We start from the raw sequence: 23,017 nt of genomic DNA on the forward strand, positions 1-23,017 counted from the left end.
CTCTCTCTCATCTTAGTCCAATGTGGTTCCTCTCAGTCCACTCTCTGTCCTCTGAGTCCATTTTCTGCCCACTGAGTCTCCTCTCTGAGCTTGGACTCCTCTCTCTGTCCTCTCAGTCCACTCTATGTGCACTCAGTCCACTCTCTGTCCTCTCAGTCCTATCTGCTTCCTCTCAGTTCACTCACAGTCAAACCAGTACTCTCTCTGTACTCATATTCCCCTGTCTGAATTCTTAGTCCACTTTATGTCCTCTCAGTCCACGCAGTGTTCTTTCAGTCCATTCTCTGTCCTCTCAGTCCACTGTATGTGCTCTCAGTGTATTTCCTTTCCTGTCATTGGGGATTATATGATCTGGTTTTGCAACAATTTGCATATCTGTCATACTCATACATATTTTTTGGGATTGCATTTATTCGGGGTTCGAACCCGGGTAATAATTTGTTTGTTGTACAGTTCTTTGCCGTACGGGTATCTTGAGCTGTAAGCATAGTGTCATTGCGACTCTGGTGTTCTGTCTGTAAACTACGTCCACGATTTAATACAGTTACAACTTATTACCTTTTCAAATACATGATGGCAGCTTTTCTCTCATCGCTATCGCTAAGGAGTGTAGTGTTGGCTCCCATGCATACATGCTTAATTTGATTTACGTAGTAGCCTTGCGCGCGTCCGCCATGACAGTTCGCCTTGGCAACAGTTTATTGGATTATACCTCACCTTGTTATAAACATATTCGCTGTCCTACACTCATGCTTTAACCACTGAAGAATTTTAGTACAGATCTTCATATAAAATAAGATGAAGTTTTTAATGTATTGGTTGCTTATCTCATGTTCGAACATTGCAGGACACTATATAGTGTACAAGAGGTGTTTGGGAGGACAGGAAGATTAATAAACATCGTACTCCTTGTATTGCATCATAGCCAAATAATTTCACTACTTAAAAAATCTGCCAGATCTTCGGCTATCACTTGACAAGGATATTTTCCGGGCTTAAGGAATTCAAATCTGCTAGAATCAACCAGAAATCGGCTGAGTTGGCGACACTGATCATTGCGCTCGTAATAGTGTAAAAGTGCTGGCTGATGTAATTCCTAATGGATTGGTCATATAAATATCATAGACTTGCTAAATATTTGCTAATTCGTGTTAAATACACGTAGAAAGTTAGTTATGGGGAGAAAAAGTTTGCAATGTATGTTGACGAGTGTGTAATAGTGAGAGGAATTTATTTTCATTGGAAGTCTATAATAGGGAAATAATTGGCAAGCCTGCCAAGTTTAATTCTACGAGAGTAGGACGAATGCTTATGTACTACTCTTTTTATCCTCTCAGTGTACTTCTAACTTAACAGACAGTAAATGCTTTTAATGTTACAGTCTTCATGTTGTAAAAAGAGATGTTTAGAAACTATCTGTTTTTGTAAAGTGAAAAAGTGTTCAATTCCTATAATGGCAACTCTAGTGTTTGAGTGGGCTCGAACAGTTATATCACAACAATATTTGGATTCCATGTCCCTAGACCCCGATGTGGATAGAAATAATGTAATTAAAGAAATGGCTTTGACTGCTAAGGTTAAAGTTGAATGGAACAGTAAAGGCCAAGTGTTTCTGGAAGGAGCCTGGGAGCATATAATGAAGATACATGTAAGTTGCTATGCGATTCATTCACTCGAGAGATAAACTTTATGTCAACGTAACGTGTTGTGATTGATATTTAGGTGATGTCCACAGTCTCTCATTTTGTGACTAGGCTAACCTATAGTGACCCATAGTAATACTATAAATCAGCGAATAAAAGAGTAATACCACATAAAGTGCACGAATCAGTATATTTCTTTATAATAATAAAACAAAGCGTAATCAACAAACACTTCAGTGTGCTCTTCCTTTCATTCAAAAGAACAGTGGACTTTTGATAAAAGACGAGTAACTTATTTTCTCTGGACCAAAAATATGTAGCCTACAAATACAATAAAAATTAGCATTTGGAACCAAACTTGTGGTAAAACGGTATTAGAACACATTACCATGACTCATAGCTGTTCCTAAACACCAATTGAACTTTTGTAAATTAATACCAAGTAGAAAGTACCTGAACTATTTACACTTACAAACACGGTAGATGGAGCGTTGTGCTGAGGACAGCGCCCTGGGGTAGACCTCGATATGTTTGTAACTAGAAAGTGAGTTATTAAATTTAGTGGCAATGAATCTTTGACTAAGGAATTCTGATGTCCATCTGAACATATTGCTGGAGATATCTAATTTGTGGAGCTTTAATAATAATTTATTTCTCCAAACAGAGTCATATGCTAATTGAAAGTCAATAAATATTGCCAAGCTATCTTCTTTCTTGTTAAAACTGTCTTTTATTTCTTGGCTGAGGCTTATGACTTATTCATTTCAAGGGAACAATTTTTCCCTTGAAATTATTCAAATCTGCTTTACAGGAAGCTTTACCTGAAAGACTAGATTTGCATAATATATACGTCACTGTGTACGTTAACAGAAAACCACAATTCCAAGTCACACAGAGATTGTGTGCACTCGATGTGGGTCTCTGGCGTTTCGTGAGTCCACGCGAGTTGTGCGGATATAAAGGGAAAAGTTGAGACGGTGTCGGGTGGAGTTCCCAGGTAGCTCAGTTGGTAGAGCGCTGGTACGTTGAACCAGAGGTTCCGGGATCGATACCCGGCCCCGGAACAATTTTTCCCTTGAAATTATTTGAAGATGTTTCATTGATTAAAGTTCACGTTAACACTTTGTTTGTTAAAAACATAAAATTACTTAGTCACACGTTAAAAAGTGTTAAAATTTTAAAAAAGGTATATACCTTCGACAGACGGGCCGTTTCGAAGTGATGTCACGTCTTCATCAGTGTCTCCTGAACTACTCAGATGTTTGTATTATTGAAATCAAACTTTCCCATATTGTGTTTAAGTGTGAACATCTTCGTAGACATAGGCTTGAGCACCCATTCTGCAGATCATAAATACGCAGTAGTTCAGTGGAAGACTGAAATTGACTTGAAATGTTTTCCAAAAGTTAATTTAGAGAAAAATAAATTTAAGCAAAGAACTGCCTTGATAATGATATGATTTATTGTAAAATTCAGCCTGTGATAGGCTTGGAGCAATGCCTCTCACTCCACTCGAAGTATCAGAAGAAGTGAGGGTCGTGCATCTAAGAGCCGTACATTATTAACTTCAGTGACTGAGCAGAAAGAAGGTAGTGTCACCTAATCTGACTGAGTCTTAACAATGAGAGGTGGTACATGCAATACTTTTGTACACCTCTGGTTGTCAGCAGGCTTTTATAGTTCTTGGATGATCTCTGTGCAGCTCTGAAATCACTTTGTGCCAGTTATTCACAAAATAAATGTAGTATAAAAACTAATTTTAAATGAAACTGAGTCTAGTGTAACCGACCTCTCTTTTGAATGACAAGTCTTTGGACGACTCTTCTGTCTTTGCCAGGTGATGTTGGTGAAGTACTTGAAGCCCCCAGCACAGGAGGACACGTCACTCTGCACGAAGACTAACACCAAAGCAGTTGTGCGGTATATCCGGCAGAAATACTTGAATGCAAGTCGTCGCAGGAGTGCGGCAGTTCAAAGCAAGAAGCCCAGCCCAGAGGTGACTGACACATTCGACAGACATGAAAAAAGCCTCATCTTACCAAATACCATCTCACTATCACCAATCCCATCAATTCTAAATAACCTAGTAGTTGATACAGCGTTGTTGAATAAACAAATAAAAAATATACATTATTATTATCATCTATTTTACCTTAATAACAGACCTATTTATTAACTACCCTACTACTTCACTGTAATAGTCTGATTCTCCTGTCTCATTTTTTCTTCATGTCAGTTCACAATATCTGCACTCTGTTCATGCTTTTATTACACTATAGTAGTTTCTCATATGTTCAAGTTCGTTCAATCATATCACCATTTTTTACGTACCTCTCTGTTGCATTACTCAGTATGCTTGTATCTGTTTCTTTGTTATTCAGTCCGCTTCTACAATGCAGTGGTAACTGGAATGCGCTGCTGTTTCAGAATGAGGTGTATGTAAACATCACAGTGGGTGGAGACCTGGAACTGCCCTCATACCAAGCCACGAACCAGCTTGTTAGTTCTGATGACTTGCTGATTGAACATGACAACAAAACCAACACCAAGGAGGGGAGTGATACTGGCTCGTGCAGGAGTCCTGTTGTGTGGGAGGGCGGCAGCGCCCTGCTGCAGACAGGAGCCTTGCTGAACGGCAGCAGGTCGGCCAAGAAGAAGGACTACGAGAAGCTGGCACCCTTCAAGTTCTTCTGCACTCTCTGCTCCTTCAAATCCAAGAGAGAGAGCCACTATCAGCGCCATCTGGAGTTGCATTCTAAGGTAAAGGTATTAATTTGTCTTCTTTTTAGAAGGATAGCACCGAGCAGAGATAGCTTGTTGAAGTGGAAGAAAAGGGCTTTCGGCCAAGTGGGAAACCCTCCACTCGGCAAGAAACTTGTGCTGCTATCACCGAGTAATTTACTTGATCACCGATGAAAGCAACAAGAAAATGTGCTGTGATCAAAAATGCGCGATCACATGAAGAAAGACTTTAAAACGAAAGATTTTCAACTTGGACAGGCGCCACACTGCAAGCATCTCCAACATGAGTGAGCAGAGGCAATGTGCAGTTCACGAAATCGGCACAGCACAGTTCCCTGCCGTAACGATGATGACGTCCTTGGTGCATAACAGCCCTGATCATATATAGCAGATTGATCAGCCTAATGAACTTTCAAGACAATTTCACTATGCTGTCATCTAGTGACTGCAATAGAAGCAATTGTACTTTCAAAAATGCCTTTTCGACAGTGGAGGCTCTGATGGTTGTTCTCTTTTTATGTAGTGGGACTTCCCACTCTGTAGTAATTGAGACTTTATTGTTGCGGTTCTGTAGACGAAATATTTAATTTAAAGCTGGCAGCAGCAGCATCATCATTATCATCATTATTTTAGCAGGAACAGTTAAGGCTTCCACTTATCCATCAAAAGTATGCATACAGTTGCTCCAAAAAAGATTGAGCACACTCTTAATAACGCATGTGACGGATTTCCAGTGCTGCGTTCACACAATCATGTTTTGTGCATTTCAGGCAGTTTACATGTTAACTAAGTTAACCGGATCCTTATTCGAATATGGGAGAAAGAGAAAGAAAAGTCCGAGAGCTGTGTGTGTAACATAATTTCACTACAGTTGGAACTTAAAAATGAATAAAATTGTGTCTAAATGCAATGAAAATAAACTTCAGTCACCATTCTACTGTATTAATAAGTAGAAACATTTCTCTACTTTTCTTTTGAAAATAATTTGTGTAAACTTAAGTTAATCATGAAGCTTCGTCAGGTATATTTAGCTTACAGTTAGACGAAATAATAGCCACGAGCATAGCTCAGGTAGTAGCACGTTTATATTATCTAATGTACCGAAGTACATATGATATTTCCATGCAGATATTCTGCGTCATCATACGATGAAAGAGTAATGGAACGGAGAAAAAAACGAGTGCACCTCAGCACATGTGTGGTCTTCAGTCCTACGTTCATAGACATCTATGATGTAGTGCAGAGGGCGGCCACTAGAAGGAACCCAAGAGTTGGAACTTAAAACTGAGACGATTCTGTCCGACGCTGGGGTGCGTATCCGGTGTGGCTTAATGGATAAAGCATCAGCACGTAGAGCTGAAAACCTGGGTTCAAATCCCGGCGCCGCACAGTGGTCCAAAATCCATATTTAGGAGGACAAGTGGAGAAAAATGACATGTAAAAAAATTGAATTAAACCCTTAAATTATTTTTCCTATATAACTGAGTAACACTGAATTGATAATCTTAATCAGCGGAGGTGGCTGCATAGCGAGATAAGAAGCCGGTAACATGCCACATTTCGCCACCCAGCATTCTTACTCAGCAAGCACTGCGAGTCTGCCGTTTTCCTTGTGCTGTAACTCTGTTGTAAGTGGTCGATTCCATTCATATTGGGTACCAACGTGTCAAGTAGTTCTTTAGGTATGTAACACTGTTTGTGTTACATTTAATGTTATTATAGCATGTTAAATTAGCATGGATGGACACGGGACAAAATATAAATATAACCATTGAGTGCAGACTTTGCTAAGGTAGAGAAAAAAAACCCCCTTTGGTTCGTCCAAAAATATTTTTTTTTCACTTCCTCCACTGTTTACCTCTATTTTAAATCTAGTCTTAAGGTGCGCAGATTTGCGGAAGTAATAATTTATGAGCACTATTCTTTCGAGGTGCAGTAGTGCAATTTTTCTCGGTTGCAGTTATTTCAATATCTGTGAACCGAATCTGCTTCCGCAGTATAATTCAGGGAATTCAAGATGACAGCTTGTTAATTATGTACCAAATAAACATCCCGAGTGTCCAAAAGGTGCAATAGTACCTAAAATGTTACATTTCCCCCCCATAAGATTTTGTCTAAATGCATCCCCCTGTAAGGGGCACTTCTGCTCATACCAACGTAAACAGAGTTTGTACACAAAACAAATGTACTAAGTGTAACTATTGTATAAAATTTCATAAAAATCTGTTAGATAGGACAAAAGTTACTAATTTTGTCTAATTGCGCCCCCTATAAGGGGTAGTTCCCCTTATGCGAACGTAATCAGAGCTTGTATACAAAACATATATGCTACTTGTAACTGCTTTGTAAAATTTAATAAAAATCTGTCAGATAGGAGAAAAGTTTCTAATTTTGTCTAAATGCGCCCCCCTATAAGGGGTAGTTCCCCTTATACCAACGTAACGAGAGCTTGCAAACAAAACATATATGCTACATGTAACTACTGTGTAAAATTTTATAAAAATCTGTTAGGTAGCTGAAAAGTTATTAATATGTCCCACTAAATTTGCATTCTAGACCACTGTACGCCGGAGAGAATTTTTCTCCGTTCCATTACTCTTTCATTGTAGTAGCACCTTTGCCTGCTGATCGGGAGTTGCACTTGGGCGCAGGTTCGAATCCCAGTTGAGCTGATTACCCGATTGGGTTTTTTCCGAGGTTTTCTCTGCGTCATCTTGCCAAATACCATCTCACTATCACCAATTCTATTGCCGCTAAATAACCTAGCACTTGATACAGCAACGTCGTTATGCAACCAAGTAAAAAACATAATAATAATAATAATAATAATAATAATAATAATAATAATAATCAAAAGGTAGTATTTATAGAATATAAAATTGTTACTAGAACTGGCTCACGTTGTACTTTGCTTTGTTCCCATTGCCTCCAGCAGGTGTCAGAGTTGTTCTCGTGCCAGAAGTGCGACTTCACGACCCTGCGGCTGGGTCATCTGCGGCGTCACGAGATGAGTCACAGTGAGACGCAGTTTGCCTGCAGCAAGTGCCACTACTACACGGACCACCACAAGTGGCTGCTGCGCCACCAGCGACTGAAACACAGCCAGTCTGCGCCGGTGAGTACCGTGTCGTCGTGCTGGAGACATGGTGTGCGTGTGTGCACAACCCACAGCCTTGGTTAACACCCTGTGACGTTGTGTGTCTGCAGTGTTAATGGTAATAGGCTGTTGTGGTTGCCACAGGGACGCGACAGCGTGGTACGGAAGGAGCTGCTGCGCTGTGTGGAGTGTGGATACAGCACAACCCGCCCTTACTTCTACCAGAGACATCTACAGGCACATACCAGTAGTAACAACCCTTTACTTCGGGATGAACACAGATTTCATTGTCAGCAGGTGAGCTGCAGTTGCTGCTGTGCAGAAAAAAGTGTTGACCCTTCTTTTTCTTTATCTCTGATTGAGGTTCTGGCTGACATCCCACTTGACGATGTGTGTCAGGAAGAACATTACTAATCTCAAGTCTGATTAGTGAAATATGTTACTAGTCAGGTGGCTTAGTTGCCTCGTTACTTATGAGGTTCCACTGACTTCATAAAAAAAAAAAATGGTGTCAGGAGTCACTCTGCATAAATACTTACACATGAACAGGGGAGAGAGTATTTGAGAAAAACTAATTTTCCATGTCCGGTACTTACGTACCTTGATTTCCACAGAGTATAATCATTACAACAATGGCTGCCAAGGCATTGTTTAAATAATGCATTTTCTATATCATATTGTACCGTTAATATGTTGTTGTTGTTTTCTAATGCCAGGCATTTGACAATAAAGTCATTTGACCTCTTGCACTCCAATATTTTTCAAAGATATTGTCATGGTTAGCCACTGACGCACAGATTTTGAGGTGTTCCGAATCCATTTCTTGATTTGAGTTGCACAATGGACAGTTAGGGGACTGCTATATTCCAGTTCTATGCAGATGGTTGGCCAAACAGTCATGGCCTGTTGCCAATCTAAACCGTTAATATGTAAGTATCTCGTTTTCTTCAACATGACATCTCTTTACAGTATCAACTCTACAGCTGATGACAAGGCCCAATATTATTTGTTATTCTGTATTCTTCAGTTAAGGTGGCTGGCTTGCAGAAAAAGTTCTTGTTGTGAGTACAATCTATGTGACACCCTTTATTTTGAAGTATTCTCTTTTCCTTTATTGCATCCATTTCCGAACTGTCTTCGTTTTAAAGTTCTTCTGGACTGTTTAGCATGCAGCCCTGTTCCTTGAATTTCAACAGTTTTATCAAGTTGTACTCAATTATGTAGTAATCATGAAACAAAAGAACTGGCTCTTTTTAATGTGAAAGCCACGAATACTGTTGCTAACCTTAGAAAGTCAATACAGTTTTACCAACATAAAATGTACAATAGACATTTTAAGTTAAAACCACTGTCTGCTGAATTGCATCCTATGGCTGCTTACACTGCCTGCTTAATCAACGCTTATGTGCGAGTAGCCGTTAGGTGGCACACCGCTATTGGGGTAATGTTAATAGCAGTGTGCACTATCTGTCACTTAGTGATTGGGCAGGCAGTGGTTAAAACATATAATACCTCACTTGTTTGTTCCTAATTTAAATAAAATGAATACATATTTGAAAGAACATAGCCACCATGGTGGTCTAGTAGCTAGAGCAGACGTGGGCATTTAAAGAGATGCGCCGTACTACTCTGATTGCTGCAACACGCATCACCTCTTAACGTAATACTCAGCGGTGGATCGCGTGAAGTATTGAAACACGGAACGTTAAGTAATTAAACCTTCGTTACTCGCGTTAAATTTCGTAACGCCAGTACTCACCTGGATTACAATGGTAATCCACATTTGTTTTTGTTTACAGACAAGGTTTAAACATTGCAATTAGATTTAAATGTTAAGAAATATATTGTTTTCAGTTATTACAGTAATGAGAATGGATATGTTACGCATGACCGAACGTATTAAATATAAATATTAATAATGAAATATATTATAGTACACAAATTGCATTCAAATGACATGTTTGCATAACAGTTCCACACTGGACGTGTCTTTGAGTCATAATTTATTGTTACACCATAGTTATGAGTTAGTTCACTATCATCATAATTATGTAGGTTATCTAGCATTGTTGCTCACTTGCTGTTTGAAGGTCACCTGAACTCTTGTTTTAATCTCTCCCGCAGGAAACGCAAGTTCACTACTGCTGATCTTTGTTACGTCATATTTGATAACTAAATACCTCACTCAGGGGTGTAGCAATGAAAAAATTCAGGGATGTAACAATCATTCTCACTTCACTTGTAATATTTTACAGAAGTTTTTGTGTATTGTAAGAAGGATATTGATGCACTTTCGTTTTTATGTTTGCAGTTCACACTTTACACACGTGAGTCTAATCTACATCTGATTCAATTATCTGAGTAGACCTATGCATTTCTTCTACATAGCTCAAACGAAGTATATCTGAATGAGCAGGACAAATTCTCTTCAAGCACTGGAAACAAGATTGTCTTGTGCTCTTGTTTCTTGTTCTACCACACATGTAGCGCTTACCAATATCTTCTGCCGTATTCCTTCTTCTTGACTTGTTTGTGGAATGCCTAAAAGTTGCTCTCCTTTTCTCTTTATTTCTCTTGAAATTGTCTGTTGGGTGATACGCTCGAAAATTAGTGGCTTCATTAGGTCCAGAGCAAGGGTTTTTAGGAAGTTTTTCCGTAGAATTTTTTTTTTGTTTGCACAATAAACAACAAGAGCATTGACACCTGCTATGTTTGGTAAGTCAAAGAAAATAGTCAGAGGCCAGCGGCGTGAATTTCTGCTTACATCATAGGCTGAGCATAACTGGTCCAGGACATCCACAGCACATTTAGTTCTATTATAGAATGATATTATTTCAGGTTTCTGGCTTCCTCCTGTTTCCTCATGCATTGCCTTAGCATAATGCATGGTTGATAATGCTAACAGTGTTTTGTTTTTCTTTGGTACATACGAAATAATTGTGCGGCTTTCATTGAATCCAAACAATGTACTGTTAAATGGCCCTGCCTTGACTAGTTGTGAAATGGGGAGGGATTTCTCTTTTGTTTTTTCCCCAAGGTTCCTACAAGTGTAATTTTGTCATTTTGTCTGTGTTCGTTATGACAGCTTTCATAATGTCGCTGAACGTTGCTCTTCTTGACTGCTAATAAAATTTTGTAGCATAATAAGCACCTAACACTTTCCCCTCCTTCGCAACAAAAGAATTCATTTTCCCATTCTTTGTGGAAGTAATATTTTTTCGACTTTTTTTTACTTCAGGAGCTTCCTTAGAGAGTGACATTATTTTAGCGAAATCCACCGCTGACTGCCAGTACCTCAAACCGATCGGACTGCTACGGACAGCTACCCGGTATGGTAAACAGCTAGGGGTGTGGAGGGAGGGAAGTCACGTGGCTATGTTCGACTCCGTGCGACATGTACTACTGATGCCCACGTCTGAGCTAGAGCATTGGATTTATAATCCTGTGAACCTGGGTTCTGTGCCCAACCCCTTAGGATTTCTCCGTGAACTGGTTAAGTAATGAGGAATGAAAATCTGCAGTGCTTGGGAAAAGTGACACAAGTCAGTTTTCACAAACTTTTTTTGACAACTTACACTGGTTTATGTCGATTTGATTTTTTTCTGTATGAATTATTGTAATGGGAGGAATACCTATGTATTTTTTCCAAGCGAGCAGATGTTCCGTAAGTTGTCAATAAATTATCAAAAAAGGTTTGTGGAAACTGACTTGTGTCACTTTTCCCGAGCACTACAGAAATAATCAAGAGGAAACTGTTGGAGTGTCTTGTAAAACAAAAATATACAAAATAACACATTTATAACTTTAACACAATTTTTATAGCCCTAAAACACTGCTACAGTCCAACTCAAACACATGCGTTCTTCACTTAGTTCCACCTTTCCTGTCCACAATACGGACAGAATAAAGAAGGAAATCCAACTCAACTAGTTACTACACTATAACTTTAAAATAATGTCACAACAGTACAGTGTAGGGAGATACAGTGACAGACTCAGTATTAAGTAATTGCCAAAGACCAGCTGACGAAAAAGAGAAACCAATCATTATCTCATACTATGGAAATGAGTGGAAGAGTTCTGATGAAATACAATATGATGCAAGAAACACTGTCAACAATGTATATACAGGGTGATTCACGAGGATTTACCATCCCTTACGGAGCTTATTTCCGAAGACATTCTGAGCAAAAAAATGTTATATAAACATGTGTCTTAATCTCAGTATTTTCAACATATTCCGACCCCACTATAGCCAATTGGCTTGTCGTCAGCACGACATCTCATCCTGCTCAAGGTTTTTCCGTGGTTTCCCTTGAGCAATAAGACAAATGTCGGGATGAGCCCTAAAAGAAATGGGCCATGGACCACTTCCATTCCCCCACTCTTTCTCTTCTACTATCACAAAGAACTCGCTAATTTCTTAGATAACAACACTGTATTATGATAATACGGGAAAATGAATATATTGTAAGTTCATAGGGCTAACGGCTTCGAAGCTGGGTACCTGGTTCTAATGAAGTGCACTGGTAGCAATCTAAAACATGGGGGCATGAGATAGTTACTCTGCCTGCCATTAAAATTCACTTCAACTAAATCCCCAAGGTAAAAAAAAAAAAATCAGTATTTTCAGAGTTACACTAATTTGAAGTTATTTGTAAAATACCTTTATTCTTGAGTTTTAAGGGTTAAAGAATTAGCTGTTCAGGAGTATCATTTCTTTAATTACCTAATGTTCTGAAGCAAAAAATGTGTTGTGAATTCCATAGTTGCTTCGTACAGAATTTTTTTTTTCGATTTATAACTACAAAATTACATTTTCTTACTCATTTATCACAGCAATTGTTACAAATTACGCCACTCTTGTAATTTCTTTAAGACTGCGCATTAGGGTGCATAATTAAACTGTGCATAATCAAGTTCCTACAGTCAAATGATTTGTAACAATTTTTGTGATAAGTACGTAAAAATGATGTAATTTTTAGTTAAAAATTGAAAAACAAAATTTGTACAAAGCAATTAACACATTTTTAGTTTCAGAACACTATTCAATTAAAGAAATAACACTTCCGAATAGTTCATTCTCTATTTGTAATATTTTTTACCCCATAAACTAAAGAAAAAAGATATTTTTACTAACAACTTCAAATTAGTGTAACTCTGAAAATATTGATATTAGGACAAATGTTTATATGACACTTTTTGCTCAGAATGTCTTCGGAAATAAGCTCTGTAAATGACGGTAAATCCTCATAAATTATCCTTTGTATGTGTGTGTGTGTGTGTGTGTATAGACACACAGGGTGTCCAAATGAAACCTTTACAACTTTAGATGTAACTTAAATAAATTATTGAGACACGATACCTGGATGCGGTTTTCTGCATGTTAATCAGAAACTGTCAAAGTAGACCAAGACTTAGATGGGAGGATAATATAAAAATGGATTTGAGGGAGGTGGGACATGATGATAGAGACTGGCTCAGAATAGGGACTGAGGGCGGCAATGAACCGGGTTTCATAAAATCCAATCTGCCTGAATTCAATTGGTTATACATATAGTAGCCTACTTTCAGGGTGATATAACATTACTTACTTACAAATGGCTTTTAAGAAACCCGAAGGTTCATTGCCGCCCTCACATAAGCCCACCATCGGTCCCTATCCTGCGCAAGATTAATCCAGTCTCTATCATCATATCCCACCTCCCTCAAATCCATTTTAATATTATCTTCCCATCTACGTCTCGGCCTCCCTAAAAGTCTTTTTCCCTCCGGCATCCCAACTAACACTCTATATGCATTTCTGGATTCGCCCATACGTGCTACATGTCCTGCCCATCTCAAACGTCTGGATTTAATGTTCCTAATTATGTCAGGTGAAGAATACAATGCGTGCAGTTCTGTGTTGTGTAACTTTCTCCATTCTCCTGTAACTTCATCCCGCTTAGCCCCAAATATTTTCCTAAGCACCTTATTCTCAAATACCCTTAACCTATGTTCCTCTCTCAGAGTGAGAGTCCAAGTTTCACAACCATACAGAACAACCGGTAATATAACTGTTTTATAAATTCTAACTTACAGATTTTTGGACAGCAGACTGGATGATAAGAGCTTCTCAACCGAATAATAACATGCATTTCCGATATTTATTGTGTGTTTAATTTCCTCCTGAGTGTCATTTATATTTGTTACTGTTGCTCCAAGATATTTGAATTTTTCCACCTCTTAGAAGGATAAATCTCCAATTTTTATATTTCCATTTCGTACAATATTCTGGTCACGAGACATAATCATATACTTTGTCTTTTCGGGATTTACTTCCAACCCGATCGCTTTACTTGCTTCAAGTAAAATTTCCGTGTTTTCCCTAATCGTTTGTGTATTTTCTCCTAACATATTCACGTCATCCGCATAGACAAGAAGCTGATGTAACCCGTTCAATTCCAAACCCTGCCTGTTATCCTGAACTTTCCTAATGGCATATTCTAAAGCAAAGTTAAAAAGTAAAGGTGATAGTGCATAACATTTCGTAATGTAATTTTATATAAGGATTTGATACATTTTGGCACAGATTGGATAGAAAAAATATCTAATTGAATACTAAAGTATCAATAAGTACAGTACCTTTAGAGACTTTGGCATGTGAGGATTTGAAACGAATTAAAGAAGGCAGTCTAGTGAGGTGATACAGTGACCAAAGTGTGGTGTAAGTTGGTTCTGCATCGTATTGTAAGTTCAGTCTCTATACTTGGAGTAGACATGTACTTATTAGATTATTGTTTGTATTGTGTTTCAGTGCTCGTACAAGACAGGGCGCAAGGAGCACTTCATCCGTCACGTAAACAATGTACACAACAACAATCGTCCATACCTGTGTGACCATTGTGGCAAGGCGTTCAAGCGGCCTGATGCTCTGAAGCAGCACCGCAGTACGCATGTGGAGCCGGACTCGACTGTGGGCGCATTCCGCTGCTCAGTTTGTGGCAAGTACTGCCGTGCGCAGGCGCAGCTGACGCAGCATCAGGTGGGAGTCGCAGCCATCGGTCCCTATCCTGAGCAAGATTAATCCAGTCTCTGCCATCATAGCCATCTTAATATTATCCTCCTATCTACGTTTCGGCCTCCCCAAAGATCTATTTTCCTCCGGCCTTCCAACTAACTCACCATATGCCCATACGTGCTACATGCCCTGCCCATCTCAAACGTCTGGATTTAATGTTCCTAATTATGTCAGGTGAAGGATACAATGCGTGCAGTTCTGTGTTGTGTAACTTTCTCCATTCTCCTGTAACTTCATCCCTCTTAGCCTCAAATGTTTTCTAAGCACCTTATAAGTTAGTACAGTCCTAATAAAAAATGTTCAACTCTTTTTCTTTATTATTTGTGAAAATCCGGCTCTCTATCTTTCCTTGTAACAAGTGTACCACATTCATAATTTTTACTGAATACTTTTCATAATAGGCCTAACATAATTGCATTCATCCTGTTCATGATGTATATGACTACTATATATCTTTGATATCTCCATTTAAGCACAAATTATGTATCTGAAGTTTGACTAGTGTAATATGTAACTAGTTGGCGACGTTGTTAGTTTCGAGAAAAACATGTTAGTAGATTTTGAAACAGTTTCAATCCTAGAGACATATTTAATTCTTGCGGACTTGATAACCACACATATAATGTTTCATGTACTGGTTCATACTATGTGCATAAAGTGAATTATACGCACTATTATGGACAATTTCCAATATTACACTTGGTTGAAATAGAAACGATCGCGTTATAGTTACGCATCTATCGGTTAAGTGCGAAGATCGTTTATTACATACCTGAAAGAGGAATTTCTAATTAGTTGCAATGAAATCTCCATCTTAGTTTCTGTTCAATGACCGCAACTTTTAAAAACTAAAATATCTATCTTCAACATTGTTGCTGTAAAATGTTTTCTGTGTTTACTATACTCCAACAGGCCGTGATATACGTCTGTCTTTTTTTCCCCCAGTCTATAAATGCGAACTTAAACGGTAAGGTTATGTAATGATTTATTTTTCATTTTAATATTTTAACAATATTATTTATATAACATATTGCAGTAATAACATCGGCATCTGGAATCTTGTTGATTTTTTCACGGCTTCCTTAATGTTACTTGCATTACAAATGCAGTAACTTTTGTGGTGTTGTAGAGTTTACTTAATTTTTGCAAATATTTAAAACAATAATTAACAGTGCAATTTAGGTGAATTTGCAGTGGTAAGTTTCCAATTTATAATTATTATTATGTTAAAAGTCTCTAAAAATAATATGTTAAAAGCCTAAAGCAATAAAATGAATATGGCGCTTAAGTGGTAAGAAGAGGGAAATTGTTATGTGTGTTACGTTGGGAATACTGAATGTGGTATTTCACACTTACCGCGTATTGGTTTTGTGCGGAAAGCAAGCAAATACGCACGATCTCGCACAAAAGTTCTTTTAATGATAATAATAGTAATATAATGAGTTAACATTAATTGTAAAGTGTGGATGAAATGCAATTTTGTCATTATTACTATTTAATGTAATTAAATTATTTGACCCAGTTTGAGGTAAAGTAGAACTTAGTGTTTTATGTCTTCTTCAGGCGGTGCACTCTAATGTGCGGTCTTTCCTCTGTGAAATCTGCGGGGCGGCCTTCAAGACACGAGCAGTGCAGCGCAAGCACGTGCTCACCATACACAAGAACCCAAAGGCTTTTTCATGTCCACAGTGCTCCCGCAAGTTCAACACGAAGTATGCCCTGCGCCGCCACATGAAGCAGCACAGGTACTGCTGAGGGAGTGTGTGGTAGCAGCAATGGAGGAGAGCGTTGCATATGCTTGAGGGGACTCACTCTGTTTCAGTCTGGACAAGAAGCGCAAGTCAGGCAGCTCCGAGGACGAACCGGTGGCAGAGTCGGAGGGTGCCCTGCGCGTGCTGCAGAGCGAGCCAATCCTGATCCAGGAGGCACCCAGAGCTGACAATCAGACAGCGATAACGGTCCAAGTGATCGGGTTCATGCCGTACTCGGACACTTAAATAGTGTCACATTAGTGGGCCGGTTCATTTTGCAAGAGCTGACCAGACTCGTCACTTGCCTGCTCAGTTTCTCTCAACCCTGTTGTGAAGTGAGTAATTTTACGTAAATGATTTTGAATACGAAAAAGGATAAGTGATTTATTTGGAGAAAATGACATAGTCGGACACTACTTTTATATTCTCGCAATTTATGTTTCCTCCCATTTACGCCTTTTTTTTAGTCTCTTCAGTTTACAGTATTCCCCTGACTTTTTCTGGCTCTCTGAAGATAATTAAAACGTGTTGTTGAGTAACTTATGTGCAGTCCTTTGTTAAATTTTACATGCACGCAGGTAGAGCATTGCAGCTACAGATAAGACGAGACGTATCTATGAGTAGCATGAAAAGGAAGGGCAGTATTTGAAATACAGTATATTCAAAAGGGAAACATCTCAAAATTTAAAGTTTTGAGATAACTGCATTTTAAAGTATCATGTTGCTGTGAAAAATTCAATTAACATCTCTCTATTATCACCATTAAATCGAGAAAAATTCGTTCCGGCACCGGGAATCGAACCCGGGACCTCTCACCTCTGCGCGTTGAGGGCTCTTTCCAACTGAGCTGTGCCGGGACATGATCCACGGTGCCGGTCGAACTCCTCTCGTTGTACTGGGGCAGAGCTGAGAGATCCCGGGCTCGATTCCCGGTGCCGGAACGAATTTTTCTCGATTTAATGGTGATAATACACATTGACTACTTCATAGTAGTCGTGTTAATATCCAATGAGGATGGCGAGACCTTATATAATGAATGTGATGTAACATCTCTCTAATTGGAACTTATAGTACATATGAGACATCAATAAAAGTTCGGAATAATTTTAGTGATCCTTGGATTTTTCACTGCAACATAGAACTTTAAAATGCACTCTTTTTTTTTTTTTTCTTTTATTAAATTTTGAGTTGTTTCCCTTATAAATTGGCTCTTCGATTTGTATTTTGTTATTTGAAAAGATCTTTAAAAGTATTTCGTATTTGTTATTTAAATACATAAAATTGATGTATTTTAAATAGGTACCCAAAGTAATTTTTTTCCCAGCTTCTGACTGCAGGATTGAAATTTTCTCACTCTGACCACAAAAGGAGTGATTTTTCTTAAAAACAGATTAAATGTTGTGTTATTTAGAAATGTATACAGTATCTTCTATTCCAAGTCACGCCATCCCTGATCAGTTGTGGAGCAAGGTTTGATCTGCCCCAGAAGCAAATGAACAGCCTGACACTACTTCACCAGAGCGGATTCCTATGTAATTGAATATTCTTTTTGCATGTGATAAAACACAATTAACAAAGTTAAAAATTCCAAATATGAAGTTTCAAGTTAAAAACACGAATTTTATTTCACATAAAAACACATATTTTCACAAAAAATTATGTAAATACATATTTTCAGGAAATCTATTATAAACACATAAATCTTGGAGTTTTTTACTTAAATAATTTTTTTACAAGAACTTTTAAATATTGTAACTTTTTTTCCTTCTTTACCACAACAATGGGTATTCCACTCAACACAGCAACATAGTAGTTGTTTTTGCACTCCACGCAGCGACAATGACAATACACGTGTATTATTGAGAAGAACAACAATGTACTCCTAATTTCAACTAATGTTCACAAAGCACTATGTGCGGAACAAAACCGTCAGTTCACAGTTCGTTTGCCTTGGCTAGTTCTTCTAGCTCACTGTCCAAGTTCACTGCACATCGAACTCAGGTCTTTCGGATATGTTGCACTCCCCTGGACGCGGCCACAGTTACAGACCCACTCAAGTTGACTGCACATCGAACTCAGGTCTTTCGGATACATTGCACTCACCTGGACGCGGCCACAGTTACGGACCCACTCAAGTCCACTGCACATCGAACTGAGGTCTTCCAGGTACGTTGCACTCACCTGACACTGCCACAGTTACGGACCCACTCAAGTTCACTGCACATCGAACTCAGGTCTTTCTGATATGTTGCACTCGCCTGGATGCGGCCACAGTTACGGACCCACTCAAGTCCACTGCACGTCGAACTCAAGTCTTCCTTGCTTGCTACTGCCTAAGACTTGAAGGCTGACTGAAGACTAACAACTGCTGTGAATACTGCTCGTGCTTTTATTACTAAACCGTAACATCTCGAATCTTCGATTCGCGTGGCTTTTCGAACCTTCGATAGGGATACGTTTCTAGATGTTCCCCTGCTCTCTCCGCTCTGCGCCGTCCCGTAGTTTTCCTTCCCCTCGCCCTGTACCATGCTACAGCACCTACCAAACTCGAGTTTCGTTTCCCCACGTGCGCCTTCCTTCTCACTGGATGTGTGCGCACACTCCCGAGGCAACCAGAATATTCCAAATGGCACCACAATATTTTAAAACTAAATCAATTATATTACTCGGAAGTACGTTATCTTTTTAAGAATTTTTGGTTGCTTCGTGTTTCTAAGCACTGTGTGGTGTATCCATGATCCATTTTTGTAATAGTATCGCCTCAAGTTCTGAGAACTGCTAGGCAGCATATCAGTGTTATTATTAGAGAATGAATTAACATGGACAAGAAGGAGAGATCTTGCAAAACACAATTAGGAATGTTTATTGTTGCTGAAGATGAAACAGGTAAGAGCTGGGGTATAAACATTATTTAATTTAAACAAATCTCTCGCTCATGTCTATCAAGTAAGGCAATACATCTTGTGATTCCCTATTATCGGGCCATAAGCATAGTATAGATGTAGTGGTGTCACTATAGAAAGCTTTTCTCCGATATAGTCAGTAGCTAGAAACATTTACGTTAAGACGTGTGTCTATTTGCCCCTTACGATGCCTAAAATCAAATCAAGTTTAAGATCATGTCTTCAGCAATATGTAGATGAATTTAAAAATATTTTTACTACCGATGGGAAAGTGTTATTTTGCCAACTGTGTGGTAAATCAGTAAGTACAGATCAGCTCTTTCAGATAACCCAACATTTGTCTGGAAACAAGCACATTGCCACTGCTTCACGTGTGCATTCACGGCAAGTGCTAATAGGTGGACCAGCTTCTTCCAACGTAAGACCATCAAAATGTTCCCAATATTACTTAGATTTATGCAAAGCATTTGTTGCAGCCGATATTCCACTCCATAAACTAAATAATGTGGAATTAAAAAATTTCCTGACTACATCAACATCGAACCTCCTGAGGAATCGACATTAAGGAAACCTTCTTCTTCTTCTTTGGTTCTACAGCCGGGTTCCAGCCTTGACCGCCCCAACGATGCTTTTCCATGTTCTTTGATCTAACACCTTTGTTTTCCATCCTCTAACACCTACTGCTATTACATCCTTCTTCACTTCATCCAGCCATCTTAGCTGAGATCTCCCTACTTTTCTGGTGCCAAAAGGCATAGTGAGAGTCATTTTCTTGCAAGGATCATTTTCATCCTTCCTACAGATATGGCCCAGCCACCTGACTCTCCTAGCTTTAATTTCTCTGCAAACATCTCGTTCTTTTAAGAAAACATTATCTTTCAAAATGTTACAAGGAAACTTTACAGGAAATTCAGTCAATGTGTGAAAGTGAAAAACTATGGGTAAGTATTGACGAAACAACCGATTCAGATGGTAGAAAAGTAGGAAATGTTGTTGTTGGTGTGTTGAATGACAAAACTGCTTGTGAGCATTTGTTTTTGCTAGCGTGTAAAGAAATGCCTGCAGCAAACCATGTCACAGTAGCTAGATTATTTAACGAAGCTATGCATTATTATGGCTGAACGGGGTGAAGTATGACAGTGTGTTACTCCTACTTACAGATGGTGCACCGTATATGAAAAAAGCAGCTAAGGCCTTATAGTGAGCTTTCCAAAAATGATACATGCAACGTGTGTGGTCCATGCTCTCCACAGGTTATGTGAAACTATGCGAGCTCTGTACCCCAAAGTGGATAAGTTGGTGTCAAATGGAAAAAATGTATTTGTTAAATCACCCTCAAGAATTTATGTTTTCAAACAGAAATATCCAGATCTTCCATTTCCTCCTTTGCCTGTAGCCACATGCTGGGGTACGTGGCTAAGTGCCGTTGTATATTATGCAAACAGTTTTGAAATTTTTGCGTCTGTTGTGAATGAGCTGGACAAAAACGATGCTTCGTCAATCAATATCCTTCAGGATATACTGAAAGATGGTTGTTTTTAAAAAACGACTTGGCTTTCCTATCAGCAAATTTAAGCTTTTTGCGTGACACCATAAAAAAACTCGAAACATCCACAAACCTGTTGTCTGAAACAGTTAGGGAGATGCGTGCTGTGGAAATTAAACTAGACTCGCTACCAGGTTCAGAAGTACAAGTACTAAGGGACAAATTCCAGATGTGTTTGGAAAAAACAGTGGATATAAAAAATGTGTAAAGTTGCTCAAGTATTGGAGTGTGTGCCTGTAGGTGAAATTGACGGTGTTTGTGTTTGTGACATTCCTCTCTTTATATATGCACGTCTGATGTCCTGTGATGTGGAAAGATCGTTTTCTCAGTATAAATCGTTGTTCAGAGATAATCGGCATGCATTTGTGATGAAGAATTTGGAGATGACCTTTGTTATTCGCTGCAATTCTCGGCCAACTACTAGCAACTGATACTCAAGTGTGGTTGGTGAGTATCTAGTAACACTTTTTTCAAGCTAAGTAAGGTATTTTTGTCATATTTTAAAAAATATATATTTTTATTTTTAGCAAATATTTTAGTACTTTTTAGCACATAAAAAATAAAAATATTTAAATTTTTTAGCACATAAAAATCCGCTCCCTAATGATAAGAGGATACAGAATATGTGTGTAAAATCAGCTGGCAGTTATCTGCTACATCTTTGATCAGTTCAGATGACGAAGATGGAAGCAATTTTTATGTTTTCAACTCGAGCACAAGTACAACAGACATGGAAAATGAATGTCATACAATTTTTCAGTGACAAAGAAGCACTCTAGACAATTACCCAGCAGTGAAACAAAAGTACAACATAAGTTCGTGTTCCTCTTCGTCTGTAGAAAGTGTTCTCTTTTGAAAAATTTATACGTTTGCCAGCGAGGGAATCTCTATCCGAAGAATTTTTTTTTTTTTTAAGAAACAGTAATTATCAGATTTAGGATAATTTAATTACTGATTGGAAAATGGAAAAAATTATTCAAGTCTGCGTCACAGGGAGCTTTACCTGCATAAAAGGAGTGTTCAGGCACCCTGTTTAGATAAAATGTTGAGAAGCTTGTTAGCAAATAATATTTTGCTCAATTTTTATTCAATAATTCAGCAAGTGTACTTTTAAAGTTAAAAAAAAAAATATGGTTTATTTAACTACACTCACAACTGCTGAGGTTATATCGGTGTCGCTGGTGTGCCAGAATTTTGTCCCGCAGGAGTTCTTTTATATGCCAGTAAATCTACTGACATGAGTCTGTCGTACACTTAAATGCCATCGATCTGTGCCGGGATCAAACCCACAACCTTGAGCATAGAAGGCCAATGCTATACTGACTATGCTACCCAGGCCAACTTTTATGTTGATATTTGGATTTTCAATAACTATAGAAAGCAATATTCTCTCACAGTAACTTCAAACATTTTATTTTATCTGTTGTAGAATGTTGCACATATTGTATAATAGTAATATCGTATGTATCTAATTCATAGTTTTATTGCTCATATTTATTTAAAAAAAATCGTAATAGTTTTCACATTTCAGCATGAAACATCTAAGTCATAATGTACAACATTGCTTGATGGCCATTGAATAATGTTGCTGTAAAATTCCTGTTAACTTATCGACAGGAATGTATTTTATGATTTATAATTGTTGTTAAATACAGTATTAATAAATTATAAATAATCGAAATATTTGAGCTCTGAAAGTAAATGTTCATATTTCTTGATATATTTTATAGAGTATTTGAAATACAAGACGTATGTTATGTCGATCTTTTAAAAGTATTTTGTATTTGTATTTATAATACTGAGATGTCAGTATTTTGTCCACCCCTGAGTGTATTTTCATTTTTTATACATTTGATATTATGATCTGCTGTTTTTTATGTTGAACAGAAAATATTGTTATTCCACGAAATTGAAGAAACGCCTAATTTTGTATTACTATATAGGCCTAGTGCTTGTTTTTCTGTTTGTAGCTGTACTAGTGATCAGATCCAATTTCTACAACTCCGTACTATGAATCGTAGCGATTTTCAAAGTAGAAGTATTTTAGAAATGTTTTCTAGTGGCACATACATATTGAAGCTTTATTATTATTTAAATACCAAGAGTGATAACCATTAATAAAGTTGGGACACAAATTAATTTTTTTCGTTTCATTTATTATATTCCATAGATCTTAGATGAGCAATGAAGCTTTAAGATGTGGAACAAGTAAAAAATTTTACAATATTTTACAATTTTGTAATTTTCTACAATTTTTTGGCGAGCTGTAGTGAGAT

The 23,017-nt window shown here is 38.1% G+C and overlaps 1 protein-coding gene across 3 annotated transcripts; it reads left to right on the forward strand.

The window, feature by feature from the left end:
• Positions 1 to 1,070: 1,070 nt before the first annotated feature.
• Positions 1,071 to 22,422, forward strand: LOC138713045 (zinc finger protein 275-like). Of its 3 annotated transcripts, XR_011335782.1 has the most exons (9): positions 1,071 to 1,648; positions 3,481 to 3,639; positions 4,071 to 4,403; positions 7,318 to 7,500; positions 7,627 to 7,779; positions 14,278 to 14,505; positions 16,105 to 16,286; positions 16,364 to 16,627; positions 20,356 to 22,422. XR_011335782.1 is itself a non-coding variant. In XM_069844762.1 (8 exons), the coding sequence occupies exons 1-8, from the start codon at positions 1,364 to 1,366 to the stop codon at positions 16,536 to 16,538; spliced, it is 1,698 nt and encodes a 565-aa protein (XP_069700863.1). In that variant the 5' UTR covers positions 1,071 to 1,363; the 3' UTR covers positions 16,539 to 20,349. The 3 variants fall into 3 exon arrangements, 2 of the variants coding, with proteins under 2 accessions (XP_069700863.1, XP_069700864.1); XM_069844762.1 differs by lacking the exon at positions 20,356 to 22,422 and having other exon boundaries at positions 16,364 to 20,349; XM_069844763.1 differs by lacking the exon at positions 20,356 to 22,422 and having other exon boundaries at positions 1,072 to 1,648; positions 7,321 to 7,500; positions 16,364 to 20,349.
• Positions 22,423 to 23,017: the final 595 nt, after the last annotated feature.

The sequence above is a fragment of the Periplaneta americana genome, chromosome 14 (assembly GCF_040183065.1).
Source record: "Periplaneta americana isolate PAMFEO1 chromosome 14, P.americana_PAMFEO1_priV1, whole genome shotgun sequence".
Classification (NCBI taxonomy): Eukaryota; Metazoa; Arthropoda; class Insecta; order Blattodea; family Blattidae; genus Periplaneta; species Periplaneta americana.